We start from the raw sequence: 20,261 nt of genomic DNA on the forward strand, positions 1-20,261 counted from the left end.
GGTCTGCCGCAATGCCCGCCAGCCTGTCTGCCCTCAGTGCGTCCTCCCCATCAACTCCACTTGTAGAAGCTTCGCTCACCAACTCGGCAAGGCATGGCCACCTCGCCACGGACAGGCGTGCTAGCTGAGCACGCTGGGTGCCTGCGGAGGGGTCAGAGCAGGGACAGGTCAGAGGAGGGGCTGGGGTCCCAGGACGATGCTATGGAAACACGCGCGGGAACAGGCCCGTAGGCTCTGCTTTTCGCTGCTCGTTAGAATCATCCACTATGATGAGCGAAGGGCCGTGAGTCACGTGGCCTGTGCCCAGGCGACAAGCAGGAAAGAAGTCCCTCGTGTTGCCCCATAAGCATAAAGACTCCACCACTAATTAAATGAGGGTGAGGTCCTCTGCACCGTCCGTCTGATATTTATTTGAAATGATTGGCCAAGACAGGCCTGGAACCTTTCTCCTTAGAGAGCGAGGAGCTGGGCAGGGATGGCTTGGGTACTTGAGGAGCAAAAACAAATGGCATCTGAGAAGCCTCCTGAGCCTGGAGTTGGCTGTGGCAAGTGGGGGGACATCTGCTGTGTTTGTCTGTCCGGCACCATCCTCTCTCTTTGGGGAACTGGTCCTCTTCCACGCCGATCATGTGTTTGGGATGGGGCTGCCAATCACAGTTTCTTACCCAATCCCCTGGTCACAGGGGTGGGTATATGATCTAGACTCAGCCAATCAGAGCCCTCTGTTTGCCTGGCTCCAGTGATGGTCTAGGGCTGGGCATGTGACCCAAGCTTGCTTGTTAGAACCGGCTCCTTTCAGGCCAGTCACACCTTCTCTTCACCCGTTCTACCTTTCCACGCTTCTGACTTTCCGAGACCAGGTAAGGAAGGGGTGGCTTATTCTCGGACTGGTCTCGCTCTGAGACCTGAACGCAGCTTTCGGCATCCTTGCAGAAGGGCTTGACGTCAGCCTTGCCGGAAACCTAGCGGTTTCCAGTGGTTTCCAGTTTGGTTTCAAAGCATGGTTGTCTGATGCACGTCCCCTGAGCCACCAGTGGGGGTGACTGGGGCTGGGAGGTGGGGGAGACGCCGCTAAGACAAAATCGCCACTCCCACTTCAACTAGTGCAGCCCTCCCGGCCCCCCATTTTGGAGTTGAATGTACAATTTTGTTTGAAAATGAGTTTCTCTAAAAGAAACACATGAAAAACCAAAAGAAAACCTTAAAACCATAATCTGATGCATTTAAGCTCCCACTAGTATTCTCTGAATAAAAGGTGACATGTGACAGGTCACAGAAATCAGCAGAAAAGAAATTCCGACCAACCTTTTCATGAAAAAGGCCCAGAAACATCATTACTGAAAGGGCAAATCACTGTTTACTTCAAATAACCCATGTTTTGCCAAATATTATCAATCAAATGTTGGCTGTAAAGACAGCATCTTGGACGAGTGACCCTGTGCCCATATGTTAATTAAGAAACATGCCCTTATTCACTTGTTTATTCACCAAATACTCATTGAGTGCCCACAGCCTGGGCTCACTGTCTTAAGCTTTGAGAATTCCTTAGAGATCCTTCCTCCCATGGAAATTTTGGAAAATTATCCTTCCCTTGCGAGCAAAATGTTTTTCTTTGAAGACTCGCTTTAAGCAGAGAAGTGGTGGGGAGTGGATTGGTTATGAGGTCAGACTGGAAAAAAGGTTTTGGCAAATGAATCTGGGGTCCATCCAGCTTCCCAAATACCCTTCTCGTCTTTATTTTGTTCCAGCTGTGAAGTCTCAGCTGCGTCTCGGGGCCACTCCTCGCCTTTCCGGACATGAAGGTGAATTAAAGGCATCCTTCCACCCAGCCACCTGGGTGTTCTCCATCCTTGGCCATGGCCTTCGGGAGCTGCACGTAAACATGGTCATGAGGCCAATCTCAGGACGCAGAACCAGCCCTCCGAAGGCCCAGCGAAGGTCTCGCTGGGGATAGGAAATATGATTCCAGTCCTGCAGGTAAATCACTTGACCCATCTGAGTCTCTGCATCTTTACTTGTGGAATTCGGGGGCTGAGATTCTACGTTCACAGAGGTACGTGAGTTCCCATTTCCGGACGAGTTAGTTAAGGTAAGGTGAGCTGCTGCAACACATACATCCTCGGTGGCATAGCACAGTAGATGTCTGTCATGTTATAGGCAAATAGGGGTGACTGGCCGGGTGGCCCTTCATGTGTCTATCCAGGGGCCCACCCCTCCCATGTGTGGCTCTGTTTTCCTTTATGTTGGGGGCTGTGTGATTTTTCCGAGAAGTGAAGTAGAATAGATTAACTAATGGATGCCCCAAATCAAGATGACTCAAAACATATGAGCTGGTAAATGGGGAGGGAAAGAGAGCGGGGAGAGAGAAATAGAGGGAGGGGGAGAGAGGGAGAGAGAGGGAGAGGGAGAGAGGGAGAGAGGGAGAGAGAGAGAGAGAGAGAGAGGAGAGAGAGAGAGAGAGAGGAGGCTCTTATGTTTTATGGGCCAGGTCTAGAAGTGCATTCATTTATTCCACCCACATTCCATTGGCCAGAAGTCGGTCAGGTGGCCACACCTAAGTGCAAGGAAGTCTGGGAAATGTAGTCGAGCTGTGTGGTAAAGAGGAAACGGGTTTGCTACACAACCAGTTGAGTACAGAAAACTACCACTTTAGGTGTCAGTCTGTCCCGCTAACCTCTACTTAACAGAAGGTTTAAAACCATCGGCCTCTGTCTGAACCAGGACAACCTTGCAGTAATCTGGTTGAGGGTGACAGCCGGGAATATGTCCGCACATCCAGGTTTTCCCAGGAGGGGCCCAGTTTACGCCTGTGGTCTCAGCATCCAGTTGGTGCCTCCTTCATTTTCCAAAGTGTCCCAGTCTGGATGACAGATTATGTAGTCAGCCTAACATGAGGGGGTGGGCAGTTCGGAGGGAGGAGGGGAGTACGAGACAGCGTGAAGATGCACGACATTGCTGAAAAGAAGCCACACGGCCACGAGTTCCATAAACGGTATTTTTTTTTTTTTTTTAATTTTAAAATTCTGCATCTGAAAACACAGTATGACAGAAAGCATCTATGTACACCTGCAGTGTTTTTGGTATGGTACAATATTTATTACATCCACTGTTTTCTGCAAAAAAATTTGCTTTGTCAAGACAGAAGAAACAAACTCCCCTAGACGAAAAGAAAAAAAAAAAAAATACAGCTAAGGCACAATTTCGTTGTCGTTTTTCTGCTAAATGGAAAGACAGAAAAGGTGCAAACATGGGCAGATAGTGCAATTGTTTTTGAGAATCACATTCTACTGTGAGGAAAAGCATTCGGATGATTGGAACTCTGATTACTGGTCAATTTCAGATAGTTCGATATCTCTTAAAATACTCCTTTCAATAAATAGCAAAATATCTACATCTTTCAGTGTGTGCCGTTTGAATTCTCTCTTTGTTTAAAACTTTATTTACAGATTCTCTCTTTTTAAAAAAATCCATACATTACAAAATATTTCTGTACAGTTTTATGCATATCATGATCTATAACAAAATAGTTATTTTTAGAAACTATATCAGCACATGTCTTTGAAAAAAAAAAACAAACAAAAAAACAAAGGGGACGGTAATAACTTATTGTGAGGCCTCTAAAAAATACCCAAACAAGTGCTATTGACAACATAATATTATTAAAAAAAAAAAAAAAAAAAAAAGACGGAAGGACTATAAAGATGACTGCGCTCGATTCCAGTGAATTTCCTGTGAAAACCCTGGGTTGTCTTTGGCCTCCATCAGCCCTGGGGCGATGGAAGGGGAAAAAAGGGGGTTTCGAAAGTAGGGGGACTGTGGTCCCTTGGAGAACGCGACCCGTCTGCTGGGATTATTTAATGCTATCACTTTCCAGGCAGGAAGGACGGAGAGATGGACCGAGGACAGTCCTGGTTTACCCTTGACCGATGTTCAGAAGCTGTGCCGTCTCGAGGGGGTGGGGAGTGGGGTGCGGACGGCGGAGTTGGCACTGTGCAGGTGACGAAGCCGGCCCATCGCAGGAGCTGGCTGAGGCTGCGACGGGCACCCAAGCCTTCTTTTTACCCAGAGGAAACACTCAGGAATATTTTTTTTTCCTAAAGATGACACGGATTAGCGATTTCTGAGCGTCTGCAGACTGCAGGCCGGCCGCCCCTTGCTTGCGAGGTAGCCACGAAAGCTTCGAGAGGCTCGTTCTTCTCGGGTGTTGGTGCAGATGGGAGGGACAGGGCGGTCAGCGTTCCAAAAATAATTTTAAGGCCACGTTTTAAAAAGGAGAACCTAAGGCTTTTTGGGGGTGGGGGTGGGCGGGTGGGGGGAGCATAAGCCAGGCAGAGGAAAGGGATGCATGAGAACCAAAGATGATGCGAGGGGTCCGATACAGTATCCTGTTTGCAAGATAAAATAAAAGATAATACTTCCGAGAGACAGAGACAGAGAGAAACAGAGAGACAGAGAGAATTTGCATAGATTGTACATTCAGCTCAAGCAGAACTGGCCACCTCTACTTCCCCCCCCCAAGTAAACTTCTCAGCGGACACAGTGAGGTAGCACCTGTGGTAGACCCATGGGCAAAGTAAAGTAAATGAGGCAGAAGCAGAGGACACCCCGTGAGCCGCACAGCTCCCGCGTCGCTTCCGAGGAAGCTTCTGGACATGCGGCTGCTAAAACCTGGGGTTTGGAGAGAGCCGGCTGCCTCACACACCATCCCTGTCCTGGACCCCGTCCTTGGCCTCTCTGCCTGGCCTGGACAGATGTGGATGTCCTCTGGGTCCCCAAGTTTGTTCCTTCCCTCTCCCCGTCAACACCAACTGTCTCGGGACCTAGAGAGCGGAATAAGCCGGTCTTCCCGGGGCTAGTCAGAGGTTCCTGCCCCTTTCAGAGTCACCCTCTCTCTCAATGCTGGGGTGATGCCCAACACCCTTTTAAGCCACCTCTCCAGACAGCAAAGTCGCCGCCAGGGTACAGGCCGACCTGTGCGATTTCTCTTTGCCCATCTCGTTTTTGTTTTTGTTTTTGTTTTTTTTTTTAAATCTGATTTAAAAATCAGATTTCCAATAAAAACCTGGGTTTCCAGCTTCCTGTACCCAGTAGGAAGTGTCTGCCTGGTCACTGGCTGGAGCTGGGTGGCGGCTGCTCTTCCTGGCCGGGTCGCATGTGTGCCAGCCAGCCACGGTCCCCGCCACTCCCTGCTGTCTTACACCACCAACTGCTTTGCTCATGTTAGTGTCGCGGGTGCCACGGGCGTTTGGGACCTGACCACAGGGTGTGGCTCCGATCTGGCGGGCCTTTGTGACAGCTGTTCCCAGCGCACCCCCTTGGAGCCTGCTGGGGTGCCGGTGTCCTGCGTTGCCCAGTGAACTTGCTCGAAGACCCCCAGTGGGGTCTTCACTCCCTGTGGCCCCCCACCCCCCAGCAGTCACCGCTGTCTTGTATTCTGCATCTTCTTGGCACAGAGATCAAGGCTCCAGCCGGCGTCCTTGAGCCTGCGAACTAGAGAAGCAGAAGGACGCGGGGGCCGCAGGGTGCCGGCGTGTGCTCCAAGAAGCTGGCCCTTTCGGGGGCCTGCGTGGCCTTGCTCAGCCTCCCTAAACTCCACCTGCAGTTTGAAAAGTTCGGCTAGCAACGGGAAATGAGTTCAGAAGGACCCCTGACCCATCGGAAAAGCCTTTCTGCAGAGGGAGGAGCTGGTGCTGGCCCGCGGTCGCTCTGCTTCTCAGACTGGAGTGGGGGTCCCAGGGGCCTCTGTCCCCCAAGGCTGCCTCACCAATGGCCTCTAGCAAATAAATCATCCTTAGGCAGGTGAAAAAATAATGAGTTAAACTATTTGCCCTGGAAAATATCAACTTCTCTCAAATCATCCTGTGCTTTGTTTGGAAATTCTCTCTTCCTCTTTTTTAAACCACACGTAACATCTGCAAAGTTATTCTCTGTCCAAAAACAAAGGACATTAAGGAACACCCTGGGTGACTGCTCGGCATCCCAGAATTCATTGCGGTGAGTGGGAAAGGGAGGGGGTGGGGAGCTTCCCCATAGTAAGCAAGCTCTGCCACTTCTCCCTGTGCCCCAGGGTGGGGACAAAAGTCAGCAATGTCAGTGGGTGCAGGAGGCCTGTCTGGGAGCCTGTGGGCTCACGCTGGGTATACGGAGGTGTCAGCGCTGAGGCTTCAAAGCCACTCCAAATGACACCGGGGAAAACGCGGAGTCCTGGTGGCCGGTGAGGAAGGTAGAGGAGGCTATCTGGGCAGCTGCGGCCAGAGGCAGAGGCTGGGGGCAGAGGGAGCGTGTGGCGTGGGCTCCCAAGCTTCTAAGTCCATTCGGAGATCATCTGGGCTTCTGAGAAGGCCTCGCTAAGGTCCCTAGAGCCACTGCTGACAGTGTCTCTCCTGAGCTCCCTGGCTCCATCTGACCACCTACTCTCTTCCTAAAATGCATCTTTCTTCTCCTGGGCTTGGGAGGAGCCTGTTTCCCTGTCCTCTCGTCGCGTCACATAGAGGGTCACGGTCAGGCTGGCTGGGAGGTCAGCGACGGGGGAGGCAGGGACAGCCCAGCGTCTGCTCTCTGCACGGACTCCCTCCACATAGTCACTCTGTCGGGTCCTTGGGCCTGGGGCGGGGAGGCAGGGGTGCCCAGGAATCCCAACACCTCAGGACTGGGGGACTGGGAGAGGCTAAGGTGAGGAAAATCGAAGCTCTAATGTCCCCAAGTCACCCCACTTTCAGCCAGCGGATGATGCTGGCTGAAGCGTTCCTCTCGTGGTGTGCAATATCCCTTCTTTCCTCTGAGGACACGGCAGAGAGAGAGAGAGAGAGAGAGAGAGAGAGAGAGAGGCAGACAGACAGACACTAGAGGATGGGGAGCAGAGGAGGGGGAAGGGAGGGGCTGGGAGGGGCCTTACTTGAATAAAGGCAGCTTTAGTTAGATAACGTAATAGACAAGCTGCAAAAACAGCATCTACTAATTAGTCATGGACTAAAACACGTAAATAATAAATACCTAAAGTGTTCCTTCTCTACATTCTCCATCGCCCACTGGACATCCTGCCTTGCTGGGTGGGGGACGGGGTGGTTTTGGGGCAACCTCTGGCTGGGAAGATGCTCAGCAAGGACTGCTCTCCTGGGGGAGACTTATTCAAGGGAACCCTGTCCTTCGGGGAGGGGGTCGGGGGTCGGGGCTCTCGGATGAGCAGGGGGTGCCGGGCGCACAGCAAGGAAATCTTTCAGGTTTCTGGAACTCAAGCCATTCGAACAATACCATCGTTTAGGTTTTAAACGGCCGGATACTCAAGCGACCCACGTTCTCGCCCACGTGTGTCACGTGGGCCCGTCGGCAGCTCGGATAAGGAAGGGCATGAATTTAAAAACCAGCTGGGAAATGCTTTTTCCTGGATGTGAAAAGTCTGGTCATGTGGTTTGGTCACGCCCATCAGCACCGAATGGGGGATTCTCAAAGGCCTGGGGTGCCGGGCCTGGGGACTGAGGGGCTCGGGCAGGAGACAGATATTGCTGTGCTGTCCAGCTCAGGAGTTTTGCTCCAAACCATCTCTGACTTTCAAGGCCATGGACTCCAACGTTCCCCCTGCAAGATCAGTGAGGCCATGGGTTTGGCCTCCTGGCCCACGAATGGCTGGGAGGGCGATTCTCATCGGCACCGCCCCATTTCTGCCTCAATGGGGAAGGGGTGGCCTGGGACCCAGGACATTTGGCAGTCACGCTTTGGGTGGACCTTGGACATGACACATCAAGAGGCTTTCCTGCTCATCTAGTTTCTGAGAAGAAGGGCTTGGGGGAGGCTCGGAGCCCTCCTGAGCCTGCTACCTATCCGGGGAAGGGCCGGCGAGTGTGACTTTCAGTGGCCTGTCATTTCAGGGCTGGCACGGGGTTTCCCAGCCCAGAGGAGCAGGAGGATGAGCCGAAGGACGGGGCTGGGGATCAAACCCACCGGCTGGCAGCGCTTTTCCAACGGGGGTTTTGCAGAGCCCTTGGGGTCTGAAGAGGTACCTTAGGTGGTGATGCCCTTGGCAAAGGGACCGCCTGGTGGGCTGGGCTTTGAGAAGGAGCCTCTCTCCCCAGCTTCGACCACAGCGGCCTGGATTTCATCGGCACCTTGAACTTCCACCCACGACTGCGCTTAGCCGACAAAGCCCTGCAGCTCAAAATAAAACTCCGAGAATCACTTGTCTGGGGGGCGGGGCATCGGAGGGGGAAGACGAGGCCCTTGGAGGGCTCGAGGGTCAGCCAGGAGAGGTGACATCACGGCGCCGAGCCCGAGCCATCCTGCCAAACGCGGGTTGTCGTCGGCAGGCCCCGCTTTGCTTTGGCCCTCAAACCTCCCTCCCCCATCACTCTGCGGCCGGGAGAGCCCCTCCCACAAAAGGCGCCCCCGGCCTGGGTAGGGGGGCCGGTTCTCTGCCATCCGCGCACAAGCGCCCAGTGCTACCTGAGCCGGCCGTCGGGCTTGACCGCCCCCAGCTCCGACTTGGGGTCGGGGCTGAAGGAGCTCCAGGCCGTCTGGCTGCAGGTCTGCATGACCGGGCAGGCGCTGGGGCCCGTGGCGCAGACGTCCATGGCGGTCCACACGCCGCCCACCAGCGAGTCCAGCCACCGCTCCAGCGCCGCGCCCGCCGACGCCGCGTTCCTGCGCGCCTGCTCCACCTGCGTGGCGCTCACCGGCAGGCTGAGGACGGGGTTCAGGCTGTGGAAACTCTGCTCCATGTAGGCGCTGCGGGGGGGCCCGTTGTGCAGCCTCAGGGCCTCCTCTGAAAGCAAAGGGGACCGTCACGTGGTTAGAAGAGCCGAGAACCGGGCGCCCGCGGGGTGTCTGGCACCCCGATTCCCCGCGACAGCCTCGCCAGCAAGGTCTCTGCGCGGGCCCATTGCACGGGTGGACAAACCGAGCCTGCGAGGATGTCGCTTGAGCCGTTCTGGGCCCGCTCGCGCCCGCGTCCGAGCAGGGCATGGCGCGTGCGCATATGCCTCCCGCAGTGTTCATAGAGCACCCGCTGGGCGCTCGACATTCGTTTTTTATTCAATACCTATTTTTAAGCACCTACTTTATGCAAGGCCTTCACTCAACACATAATTACTAACCGCCCCCTATCTGCAAGGTGTTCAGGAATTTGTTCATCTGATAAAGATTTATTAAGTGCCGGGTTCTATCCTACCTGGCGGCGTGAACCAGGTGGACCAGATTACAGTCCAGTGGAGGGAGACGGATGGAAATAAAGAAAGAAATGAGCAAATGGGGAAGGTCCTTTCAATCAGCGATAAGGGTCATGACGGGAATAAACGTGGCACTGAGTCAGAGCAGGGAGTTGGCACACTGTGGCCCTTGGGCCACATCTGGCTCCTGACCTGTTGTAAATAAAGTTTTATTGGAACATGGCTGTGCCCGCTTGGGCGCCTATTGCCTGCGGTGGCTTCTGAGTCACCACAGCGGCGCTGAGTGGCTGAGACAGAGACGGTAAGAGGCCCTCAAGGCTGAAGATATTTACTACCTAGCCCCTTGCAGCATAAGCTTGCCGATCCCTGGGTGGTCGGGTGATGAGGGTGTTTACTGTGGATGAGGCGGGCAGGGGAGACCTCACTGAGGGGGTGACATCGGTGCTGAGAGCTGATTAGTGTGAAGGAAGAAGCCACGAGCAGGCAGAAGGGACGATGAGCGCAAAGCCCCATCAAGCACCTGTCCCCAAACACGGAGCTGGGCTTTGAACCCGGTCTCTCGACCTCAGCGCCTGGTGAGGGGCCCTGCTCTTGGCTGCTGGGTGCCTACCATGGGCTCTGCAGAAGCCACCGGTTTCTGTTTCTGTCCAAGGCGTGGTGCACCACACACAGCAAGGTGTCCTGGGAAGCATGGAGCTTGGACCAGAGCAGGAGGGTGGGGGAAGGGGGAGTGGGAGGTTCCACGGGCTCTGGTGACAGCTCTGACCAGCTGAGCACCGGTGCCTTGGGCACGGTGACCAGTCGGGCTGTGCATGCTTGTACCAGGTGGATCCCCCTGGGCTGGCAAGAGGCTCAGCTAGAAGTGCATGTGCTTTGTCAACAGCAAAGTGACACATAAACGAGAGGGACCGTGACTGCTTCCCAGGGCTTAAAGATGGGGAAGCAGAAAACGCAGTCATCTGTGCTGAAGAGAAGAAGCTAGACGTTTCTGTTCCGAAGAAGTTCCCGCTCATTGCTCATCTGACTGCCAAACACAAAAACGCATATTTTTAAAAACATCGGCCGATGACCCTGATGAGCTGTGTTTTACTAGATCAGCCTTTGCTGCACCCAAGATAGCCAGGATCAGAAGAAGCCTCATAAGAGGAATTGGTGTCCAGGAGACTGACTGACAGCGGCCATCACCCTCGGTGGCCCAGGACAGCCCTGATGATCAGCAGGTGATTTTCTAACGTGTGTGGTTCTGAGCGGGGAAGAAGGAGGAAGAAAGACCACATATGCGCTCGCCCTTCTAAATGCAGTGGGACCAGCTAGTTGAATTAAAAACACGCCTTGACTAATACAGACCCGTTCTCTTCGGTGCAGGTCTGATTTCTCAGCGCCTCCATCCTGCAGACGGGGAGCGGGGGAGATGCCCGAACTGACATGAGGCAGGGCGCGCCGAGGGCGAGGGGCAGCCAGCAAACATCTGAACGCGGGGCGGATGCCGCAAACCCTCACGGAGAACAAGGTTACCGCGGGCTGCGCCCTCACAGAGTCGGCCTGCCTCCGTAATTAAATTTTCCTCATCCGATTTCTGGAGATTACTAGGGGCGCATCGATAGCAAATTACTCTTGATGAATCATTTAACAGATCGCATCTTCCACTCCTTGTCATTGGAGCACCGCTCGTTGACAGACAGGATTACCGAGGACGGGCAGTGCTCACGGCGAGGTACAGTGACCCTCGGATGTGGGAGGGAAGAGCCTTGATGTCCTTGGAAACTCCGGGAGAAAAAAACGGGGGGAAAAAAAAATCAGGACCCAGTGAAGGGGTCTATTTTACGGGGGCGGGGGCGAAGGCAGGTCCAACGGGCCATCGGACACAAAGAGGAGACTGTCCTTCTGCCTCCACGTCTGGCTTTGGAAACCCTGAGGGATGCTGAGGCTGTGAACCAATCAGGGGACACCCAAGGGCCCTAAGTGTCTGGTCCAGGTCATCCTGGAGGAGCCGCCTCTGCCTGTTTCACGGGGGGGAGCGGAGAAGCAAACTTCCTTCTCGAGAAAACGAGAGGTCTCTATCTTTCTACTTGCTCGGCACCGAAGCTTAACAGAAGTTGACAGAATTCACTTCGATCCCTTTTTGTAGGACTCGAGGCATCCCCGCCCACCCCCCAGATCTGTGCTCCCCTCTCCCCGTGCCACTGGCTAAATGGCACTCAGCCCAGGACGCTTTTTAGCTAACAGAGGCTGTAATTGTTTCTGGCTTCTGGGTTTGTGATCTGTTGCATAGTGATGAACAATTGCATATACCCAGAGACCCGGCAATCCTGTTTCTACGAATCTATTCCATGTATCTGCGTCAGCACATACAAACTCAGCTTCAAGAACCTTCTTTGCACTGTTATCGATGACAACCACGATGACAGAGCCATGTGTCCGCCAATGGGTCCTTGACCTAGCGGAATACTCTGCAGCTGGTGGCTTTATATGTGCTGACTTGGAAAGCAAACGAAGCAATTCTCACTGCAACACGTAGCATCCCATGTTTACAAAACAATGGGGTGTCTGCGACTTATTTTGCGTGTTTATGTTTAAACTTTAAAAGCCTCGAGAAAAGAAGGATGCACACCGAACTTCTGGCAGTGCGTACTCCCGGGAGTAGGGTTGAGTGGCCGAGGTTGACATTCCAGGGATAAAGGGAAGAGGATGGGGCAAGTAGAAAAAGAAAAGTAACCCTTTTAGATGAATAAAGGGGAAAAAAGGCAGGCACGTCAGGGGCCTGACGTCCCTCTCTCGTCCCTCCGTGCCCAGTGGAAGCCACCATCCTGAATCTCGTGTCAGTGACACAGCTCTCTACTGACACACGAATCCTGAACTCGTGTATTGCTGGCTTGGCCTGATCTTGGACCCTGAAAACACGCACCGTCATTACGGTTTCTTCTGCGATGTTTTCCCCTCAATGCTGTGTTTTAGAGACTCAGCCAAAGGTCCCATCATCGACGCTCAGGGCCGTGTGTTACTCCACTGTCTACAAAAACGACACACTTTATCCGTGTGCACGGCGGACACCCGGATTGTTTCCGGTTTGGCGCGGCGATGCATTTTGGTGTGGCGGGGCGTGTGCATGTTCGATTTCCCTGGGAAATGCGAAGCCATTTCCCGAGCTCGTTTTATCACGTCTCCCCCTGCCACGGGCACTGGGACGGTCCTTCCCACGCAGGATGCTGTCTTGCCTGACGTGCCCCAACGTGGCGGGGGGAGTGGGATCTTTTTTTTTTTTTTGCTTTAATTTGCATTCCTCTCAATATTCATGAGGCTGAGCATCTTTTTATATACGTGTGGGCCACTTAGGCTCTGTTTCTCTCTCTCCTTTTCCTCTTTTATATAGCAGGGGTTGGCAGTCTTTTTCTATAAAGGGCCAGATCGCCAATATTTTTGGCTTTGCGGACCATCCAGTCTCCACTGCGACTACTCCAGGCTACCATTGTAGCCCCAACCATGGTCGATATGTTAATGAATGGGCCTGACTGTGTTCCAATAAAACTTTATTTACAAAATCCGGGAGTGGGCCGGATTTGGCCTGGGGCCTGTGGTTTGCTCTGATTTATGGGGTTTCTGAATTTGAGTACTTGCTATATATCCTAAATATGACACTTTTTCTTATGTGTAGCAGATATTTTCTACTAGCATGTGGTACGCCTTTTCACCTAAGGCATCACATTTTTGATGAACAGAATTTCCTGTTTTAATGATTATTGTTTAAACAGTGAGCAAGAGCTGCTGCAACTCAATCTCTGTCTCGGTTTATCTCCTAACTTGCCTTCAGTATGATCAGGGCCCCTGGAGGTCCGACGGGAGAGCATCTAATAAAAAGGTACCTAATAGGCAGACAGATGACGTCACCTCAGTGTGCCTTCCAGGGATAATGGGAGAAAATGTACCGGGACCGGAGAGCACTGTTCATGAAAATGGCCCCCATCCCCCACGTCTGAGCAGCACCACCTGCCCAGGCAGAGGACCCGCGAGGATGGACCGCCGCCCCGCAGACGCTGGGAGCACTCACCCGGCTTGATGGGCTGCCTGTTGGAGAAGGTCAGGGGTGCGACGAGGAATTTGCTCTCTGCGACTGGTACCCAGTGGTGAAGAATTTTCACTGTCCAGACCCCGGGCCTCAGGGGCAAGTTCAGAGGGGGCTTGTAGTGGGTGAACTCGGCAGTGGATTCGATCAGGATGTCGTAGGTGGCGGCGATGATGTTGACGGGGTCCACCCAGACGACGGTGACGGTCACGTTGGGGCCCTTGCCCCACTTCTGCATGCCGACCGGCTCATCCATGGGCCCCAGCAGACCCCCAAAGTTGCGGAAGAGACGCTCCTTCGCATCCCAGTCAGTGCCGACCTGAAACAGGAGAGCGAGACCTGCGGTCGCCGGGCCTGTGCTGGGTCCCAGGAAGGCCTGGGGTCCTGCCTGCTGGGCTTTGCACACCCATTTACCGGTGAGGAAACCGAGGCTCTGACTAGGTTGCTTGCTCAGAGTTGGACAGGCAGCTAGCGGAAAATCTGGGATCTGGACCCAGTCTGGGGAATTGCGAGGCCCGCGGTCTGTTCACTAAACATTTGGCCTCCAGTGCCTGGTGCGTGGTGTGTTGCTTTGGGAAAAAAATGTGCTGAATAAATGAATGAATGAGTGAATGAATGAATGAATGGCTGCTTGCGGGCCATTCCAAGCAAACATATACCCGGCCGGTCAGCAGGTACAGCTGGCTTCCAACGGCTCCTTGGTTTTGGGGGTCACACGCCTCCATAGTGCGACTGCACTGAATGAGGGTGGAGTCCAGTTTCTAACGCTGCCTTGTCATTAGCCAGGGAAAGGGAGGGTCCCTCAGCATCACCTGTCATTGGCAGAAGTCCACGTGGTTCTCCCAGGAGGAGACAGAGCTGGCCTCCCTAAAGCATTCTGAGCTGGACCCTCGGAGTGGGAGGCGGTTGTTTGATCCAGCCTTCCTGCCGGCCTCCTGGGGGCGTGCGTGGCCCTGACCGACCAGGGACCCGCTCTTCCTTCTCTCCCTCCATTTTTGTCACCTGAAATGTATTCTCCACCCTGTAGCCGAAAAGACCTCGTGAAATGTCCCCGCACCGCTCAAATCCCAGTGGCTGGGCCGCAGCTCTCACGTGGGGCCCTGGCACACAGTAGGTGCCCGATCGATATCTGTCGAGTGAATGACTTGGCAAAAAGTGAATTAACTATGTGGACCTGGACACTGAGCTCTGTTGCCATTTCAAATCAAATTAAATTAGGGGTCTTCTGATCCCCCAGGAGGTTTAATTTGCTGGTTTTGAAGACGCAGCATGTGGGCACGTTGGGAGCAGATGATGAGCACACGACAAGGCTCACACTGCTTCTGTGCTCTTTCCGTGACCAGCATCTCCAGTGTGTGCGTGTGCGCATGTGTGTGTGTGTGTGGGGGGGTGTATACGTGTGTGTGTGTCTGTGCAAGGCGGGTGGAGGTGCGGGCGTGTATACCTACACATCATGGAGAAGGCTCTAGATGTGTGTTGTAAACAGGAGCTGGTTTACTTTCTTGTTCCTGTCACGAGTCACTACGTCCCTTCTTTACCCAGGACACAGAGCTTACGAGGTGTCAAGCACGAAGGGGAGACTCTGTTCTGATCCCCGTTTTTACAGATGAGGAAACTGAGGCTCAGAGCAGTTGGCTGATTTGCCATGGTCAGTGACGGGCAGAGCCAGCAGGGGCCCCAGGAAGTCTGACCCCAGAGGCTGGGTTCTTAGCCACTCTTCTGTGCATTGCCTCTCATTCATTCATTCATTCATTCACTCACTCATTCATTCACCCAACACACATGTGCCAAACGCTTACTACCTGCCAGGGGCGACTGTGACACATGCATATTCGCAGCTTGCTTCAAGCGTCTAAGGGTAGCTGAGGCGGAAGTACTGATTGCTGTGACATTTCTGCAGGGGCGCCGCTCCGCCTGGACCTGTGAAAACCTGGCATTTTCTGCCATCCTATGGCTCAGCAGGGACTGGCTGCGCCCAAGGGCCCCTGGTGCCTAGCACGTAGCTGGGACTCGGGAGGAATTCAAATACGGCTACTGACGAAAGAAACGCAGGCACGAGCGAGCAGGATTCGAGCCATGCCTCTAAGTCGTAGAGATTCTTCTAAAGAAACCTGGTCCCATTCCGTCCCCACCTGCAACCCCATCAGCTCCTCGTCGTTCTTCTTAAGCCCAGTGTCTCAGTCCAGCCCGAGGCGTCTGGTCCTTTTTGGTCTGGCTCCAGCTCTGGCTCTGTCCCCCTTTCTCTCGTCCACTCGCCCCCTGAGAAACTCTCAGCACCCCTCGAGAACGGCTGTCCTTGCCTCCAATCCTGCCTCCGCGCCCACCTCTCTCTTTGGCGCAGTCTGTCTTCCTGTCGCCGCTTCTCCCTGGCCAGCTCTGGCTCATCATCTAGAGCTCAGCCAGGGCGTCAGCTCTCTCTGGAAGCCTTCTCTGCTAAGAGGCGCCGCTGAGGTGCTTCTCTAAGCATTTACCCATCGCAGCTTCTTTTTGTTTTGTTTTGTTTTTTTTTGTTTTTTGCACAGTATTGCAACTTTCAGTCTCTCTCCCTAACTCAAGACTGTCAGCTTGATGAGGGTGGGGACTCCCTCCGGCTCGTTCATCAGTGTAGCTCTAGTGCCTAAAACAGCACATAGTAGGTGCTCAGTATCTATCTCTATATCCACCGACCTATCTGTTCATCTATCATCTGTGTCTCCAGTGATTAGGGCCTGAGCACCCAGGCCCTCCACATGCTGGCTCTCCAACAGATACTGAAAGATGGATTAATGGCCATGAAACGATGTTAGGGTCTTGCTTAAGGAAGGGATTTTTGCCTAGTGTGGGGGCACCCCAGAATATCCTCCTTCGACCCTCCATAGAAATAGGGGTGAACAATTCTCTGAAGTCTGACTTCTAAAACCAAGATAACCGGGCAGAGGGCTTGTGGAACAGTTGACAATGGAAAACCTGAACCTAGTTTCTAAACCTCGGAGAAGAGGAGGGGTCAGCTGATAAGCACGAGGGGAGGAGGGCCCGCCTGAGATGGATCCCTGTTGCCGTCACGTCCTCTGTGGCCTTCGAGGGCTTCTTGTCAGGCTCACTCTGGAAGTCCACGACCATTCACTCCAAAATAATCAATTGCTCATATTTAAGTGCATGTTCAAGTTCAAGCTTAACATACTGTTCCCAGCTTTGGAACCACCAAAGGCTTCCCACTGCACTTAAAACACAATCCAGATTTCTTTCCAGAGGCTGCAAGACCTCTCATGATCTGTCCCCTATCCCCTCGGTGACTTTTCTCCTACCACTCTCCCTCTCACTCACTGTGCTGTGGTCACACTGGCCTTGCTGCCCCTCGAGTATGCCAAGCCCCTGCCTGGAGCCTCAGGGCCTTTGCACATTCTCTTCTCTTGGAATATCCAAGAATGCTTCAGATCTTTTACAGGTTTTAGCTCTTAAGTCATCTCGCTAGAAAAGCCTTCACTAATGAATCATCCCTTCAAAAGTAGTCCCCGTCAGCCTCTCGAGTCCTCAACAGTCATACGAAAGGAGTTCGATTTTCTTTACAATACTTGTCATTAGCGGAAATGTTGTTCCTTCATTTGCTCACTCATTGGCCGGCGGCCACACTAGACAGCAATTCTGTGACATCGAGGGTCCGGTCTGTCTGACTCACCGTTGTCCCCCCTGTACCTCGCATACCGCAGGCGACTGGCTGCTGAAGGAATGAGCATCCTCCCTCTGAGCCACCTGCGTGGGACTCCCACGGGATGGAGCGATCTCTCTGAGTCGCCAGCCTGCTGTGAGCCAGGCGCCACGCACAGCCCTGCGACTGTGACAACGTGACGGAGGCTCTCAGCAGCCCCTAAAGTGGCCCTGCAACTCTTTCCTTTCTTCCTTTCCAATTTTACACTTGCTTTAAAATTAAGGCTTTAGGAAAAAAAAAAAAGAAAATAAGACAAACAAGATTCGGGGCTCCCTGCATCACTCGCTGATACTCAGCCAGGGATCTTGGTGGCTCTCATGCCGTGGTACCAGGGCTGTGGTAGGAACCCTCACAAATCACTAGCCACAGAGTCGCCAGCATCATCTGTCACTGCCAGAAGTGCCCAGTCACCCACCAGCAGGCTGATAAACAGGGAGAGCCCAGCTACCAGGCATCCATCTCATTAATGGGACATTAATGCCTTCAATTGGCCGCTTGGGCTCCCAGCACAGACTCTAACTGGGGCAGAGTCTAATTGCCCCCTGGCGCCGGCAATTTATGGAGCGGGCTCCCATGGCAGCTCGAGTCCAGCTGATCCATTTGGAGCCTTAATTGAAAATGGTGGCTTCACAAGTTAACTCTCTCCCGTGCCTGCTCAGTGCCCATGTAGGAGGGCACGTGTCAGCTAGGTGGGTCCAGAGGGGACAAGAAATGGACTGGCAAGGAACACAGAAGCGGGTGGGAAGCTTGGCCCCCAGCCCACTCCCATCCCTCAAGACTCTCCATATTCTAAAATCGGACCATGCATCCCTAGCCCAGCAGCCAAACTCACTGGGGATGCTTAACCCCAGGGGCGAATCAGCTTCGGCTGCCTTGCCGACATGGGAAAGGCAGAGACCGATGCTGGAGTTTCGTGTGGGCAACTCTCACTGAGCTTGAGCATGTCCCCCTTCCTTCCCAGCGCAGGTACTTATTCATTCCACCACCTCATCCAGTGATTACCAACGCTACGTACTCTCCCGTGTGCTGGGGATGCGGCAGTGAGAGAGAGTGACATTGCCTCCATTCTTTTGAGAACAGTCACGAAAGTGATCCGAGAAACCGACCAGGTGATTTTAGGTGGTGGGTGCTAAGAAAAACATAAAATATTGTGGAGAACGTAGCCCCTGTGGCATAAGCGAGTGGGCAGGGTGGGCTTCTCTGAAGGTGTACCATGTGGATTGAGGTCAGAATGACAAAAAAAAAAAAAAAAATACAAACCAGTGAAAACCTGGGGGAAAACGTTCTAGGCAGGATCAGCACGTGCCAAGCCCGAGGCAGGAACTAACTTGGCACGTTTGCCGAAGACACGAGATATGTGACTGGGGAGGAGAGTGGCACTGGGTGAGGCTGAGGAGGAGGCAGAAGGCAGATCAGATCCGGAGGCAGGGCTGAGGTGACAGGGCGGTGCTGGATCGATCCATCTCCCCAGGCAGAGAAATAACTACACGCTGTTCTGGAGAGGTAGAAACGGCACTCCATAGATCCATTCATCAGTCTACCTGTCTGTCCATCATCTATCCGTCCACTGATGAATCCATCCCACCATTGATCCATCCATCGATGACTCTATCCCATCATTGATCCATTCATCCATCCGCCCACCCATCCACTCATTCATTCAGCGATTACCCTGGTGCTTATTTTGAACTAAACCCTGTGCTAGGAACAGGGGAGACAAAAGCAAAATCAAACGCGGGATTTGCAGCCTAAGAGACCTGAGCTCAGTTTTGAGCTCTTCTACTTCCTGTGATCCAGAGTCGTTGGGTCTCCACAGGCCTCGGTTCTCCAATCTATAAGGTGGGATGGATGCCTCTGCTTCATTAGGAAACTGGCTCCTTACTAGTCTGTTACTAACACGGGTTTGGGGAGAGTCGCTGGCTGGGATAAAAATTTAAAAACGAAATAGAAGTTCTACGGTGAGAAATAGATTGAGGCTCCTGGTTGGTCTGGTCTGCTGACACGGACCACGCGCTGTCCCTCTCTTCCTGCCCTGTTTAGGATACCAGTTCCAGTGTTTGGGGCTCTCCAAGTCCCCTCCTCCATCGCCAACTACAGGCGTCAGACCGTAGAACGGAAGCCAGCAAGGGGGCCGCAAAAGGCAGTGAAGCGTCTGGCCTCTTACCTCGGAAAACTGAAGCCTCCCAAAGTCGCTGGGCGGGCTTGCGACCTTGAAGACTTTCTTCGGCATCACCCACGTCTCCAGCGTCTCGAGTTTGCTCACGGCCAGATTGGTAGCGTGATGCTTGATCAGAAAGCCCTGGAAGCGGTCGGCGAGGAAGTAGAGGTGGACAGAGGCTGGGTGGCCCATTGGGTAGTACCTGAAACACATGCACAGTGTCTCGTGAGCCCACAGGTCAGGGCTGGCGTGCAGGCTCACGGGGGGGCACCTCGCCCACCATGCTGGTCCTGCTCTTAAAATGAACCCTGTTTTACACAGTGCTTGCCATGTTCTGAAAGCTGCTCCCTGAGTATCTATGATCTCGACTAAGTATTAACAATAACTTTTTGGCTGAATATAAGTAGAAAGCTTGCTGACCGGATAGGAGCATAATAAAGAAAACAAAAATCACTATTTCTGATGCTTTTTTTTCCTAGACAATGTCAGGTGGCAGACATTTACTGACCCTCTGGTGCTAAGTACTAGGACAACAGTGTGCAAATAATGTCATGTTGACATATTTCCTTTCTGCTTTGTTTTCTATGCATACACTTGCATAAACCTTACATAACTGGGATCGTAATATACACAGCGGGCTATCTCCCGCTTTTGCTTCATAGTCTTTCTCAAGCATTATCGCGTCTTTGAAAACTCTCTGAAAACATGATTTTTGTGTGAGCGGGTGCATATACGTTATTCCACTGTACGTAAAGCCGTGTTTTATAGAGCAAGTTCCCCATCGTTGGCTGTTTAATTGGTTTCTAATTTTCCTGGCCATTCTAAACAATGCTGCATTAAACATCCTCGAGCAAAATATGGTTTTTGGAACCTCTCCCTCTCTCTCTCCCTCTCTCCCTCTCTCTCTCTCTCTCTCTCTGTCCCCTTTCCCCCATCTCCAAGGGGCTCTTTATGTCTACTGCCCAACTTCATCAGAAAGGTCGTTCTGATTTACTCTCTCACTGTCCTCACCCAGGGCACCGGGTACTATCTTTAAAAGTCATTGCCAGTCCAGGTCCATGCATACACACAAAGAGGTAGCCGTTGTTCTAAGATGCATGTCTTTGATCCACAAAGGCTAGCTGGCTGAAAGGGGCAGAGAAGCTTGGCAGAGTCGCCCCCAGATCGTGAGGTGGGGGCACAGAGCCAAGGAGGGAGGAG

General features: G+C 53.0%; 1 protein-coding gene across 1 annotated transcript in view; it reads right to left on the reverse strand.

Annotated features, from left to right (window-relative positions):
* Positions 1-6,877: 6,877 nt before the first annotated feature.
* Positions 6,878-20,261, reverse strand: part of XYLT1 (xylosyltransferase 1) — a 74,845-nt gene continuing 61,461 nt past the window's right edge. The window contains 3 exon segments of the mRNA XM_011380902.1: positions 6,878-8,755; positions 13,204-13,537; positions 19,068-19,263. Coding sequence (XP_011379204.1) covers positions 8,433-8,755; positions 13,204-13,537; positions 19,068-19,263 — 853 coding nt within the window. The 3' untranslated portion in view covers positions 6,878-8,432.

This window comes from Pteropus vampyrus, unplaced genomic scaffold, assembly GCF_000151845.1.
Source record: "Pteropus vampyrus isolate Shadow unplaced genomic scaffold, Pvam_2.0 Scaffold413, whole genome shotgun sequence".
Classification (NCBI taxonomy): Eukaryota; Metazoa; Chordata; class Mammalia; order Chiroptera; family Pteropodidae; genus Pteropus; species Pteropus vampyrus.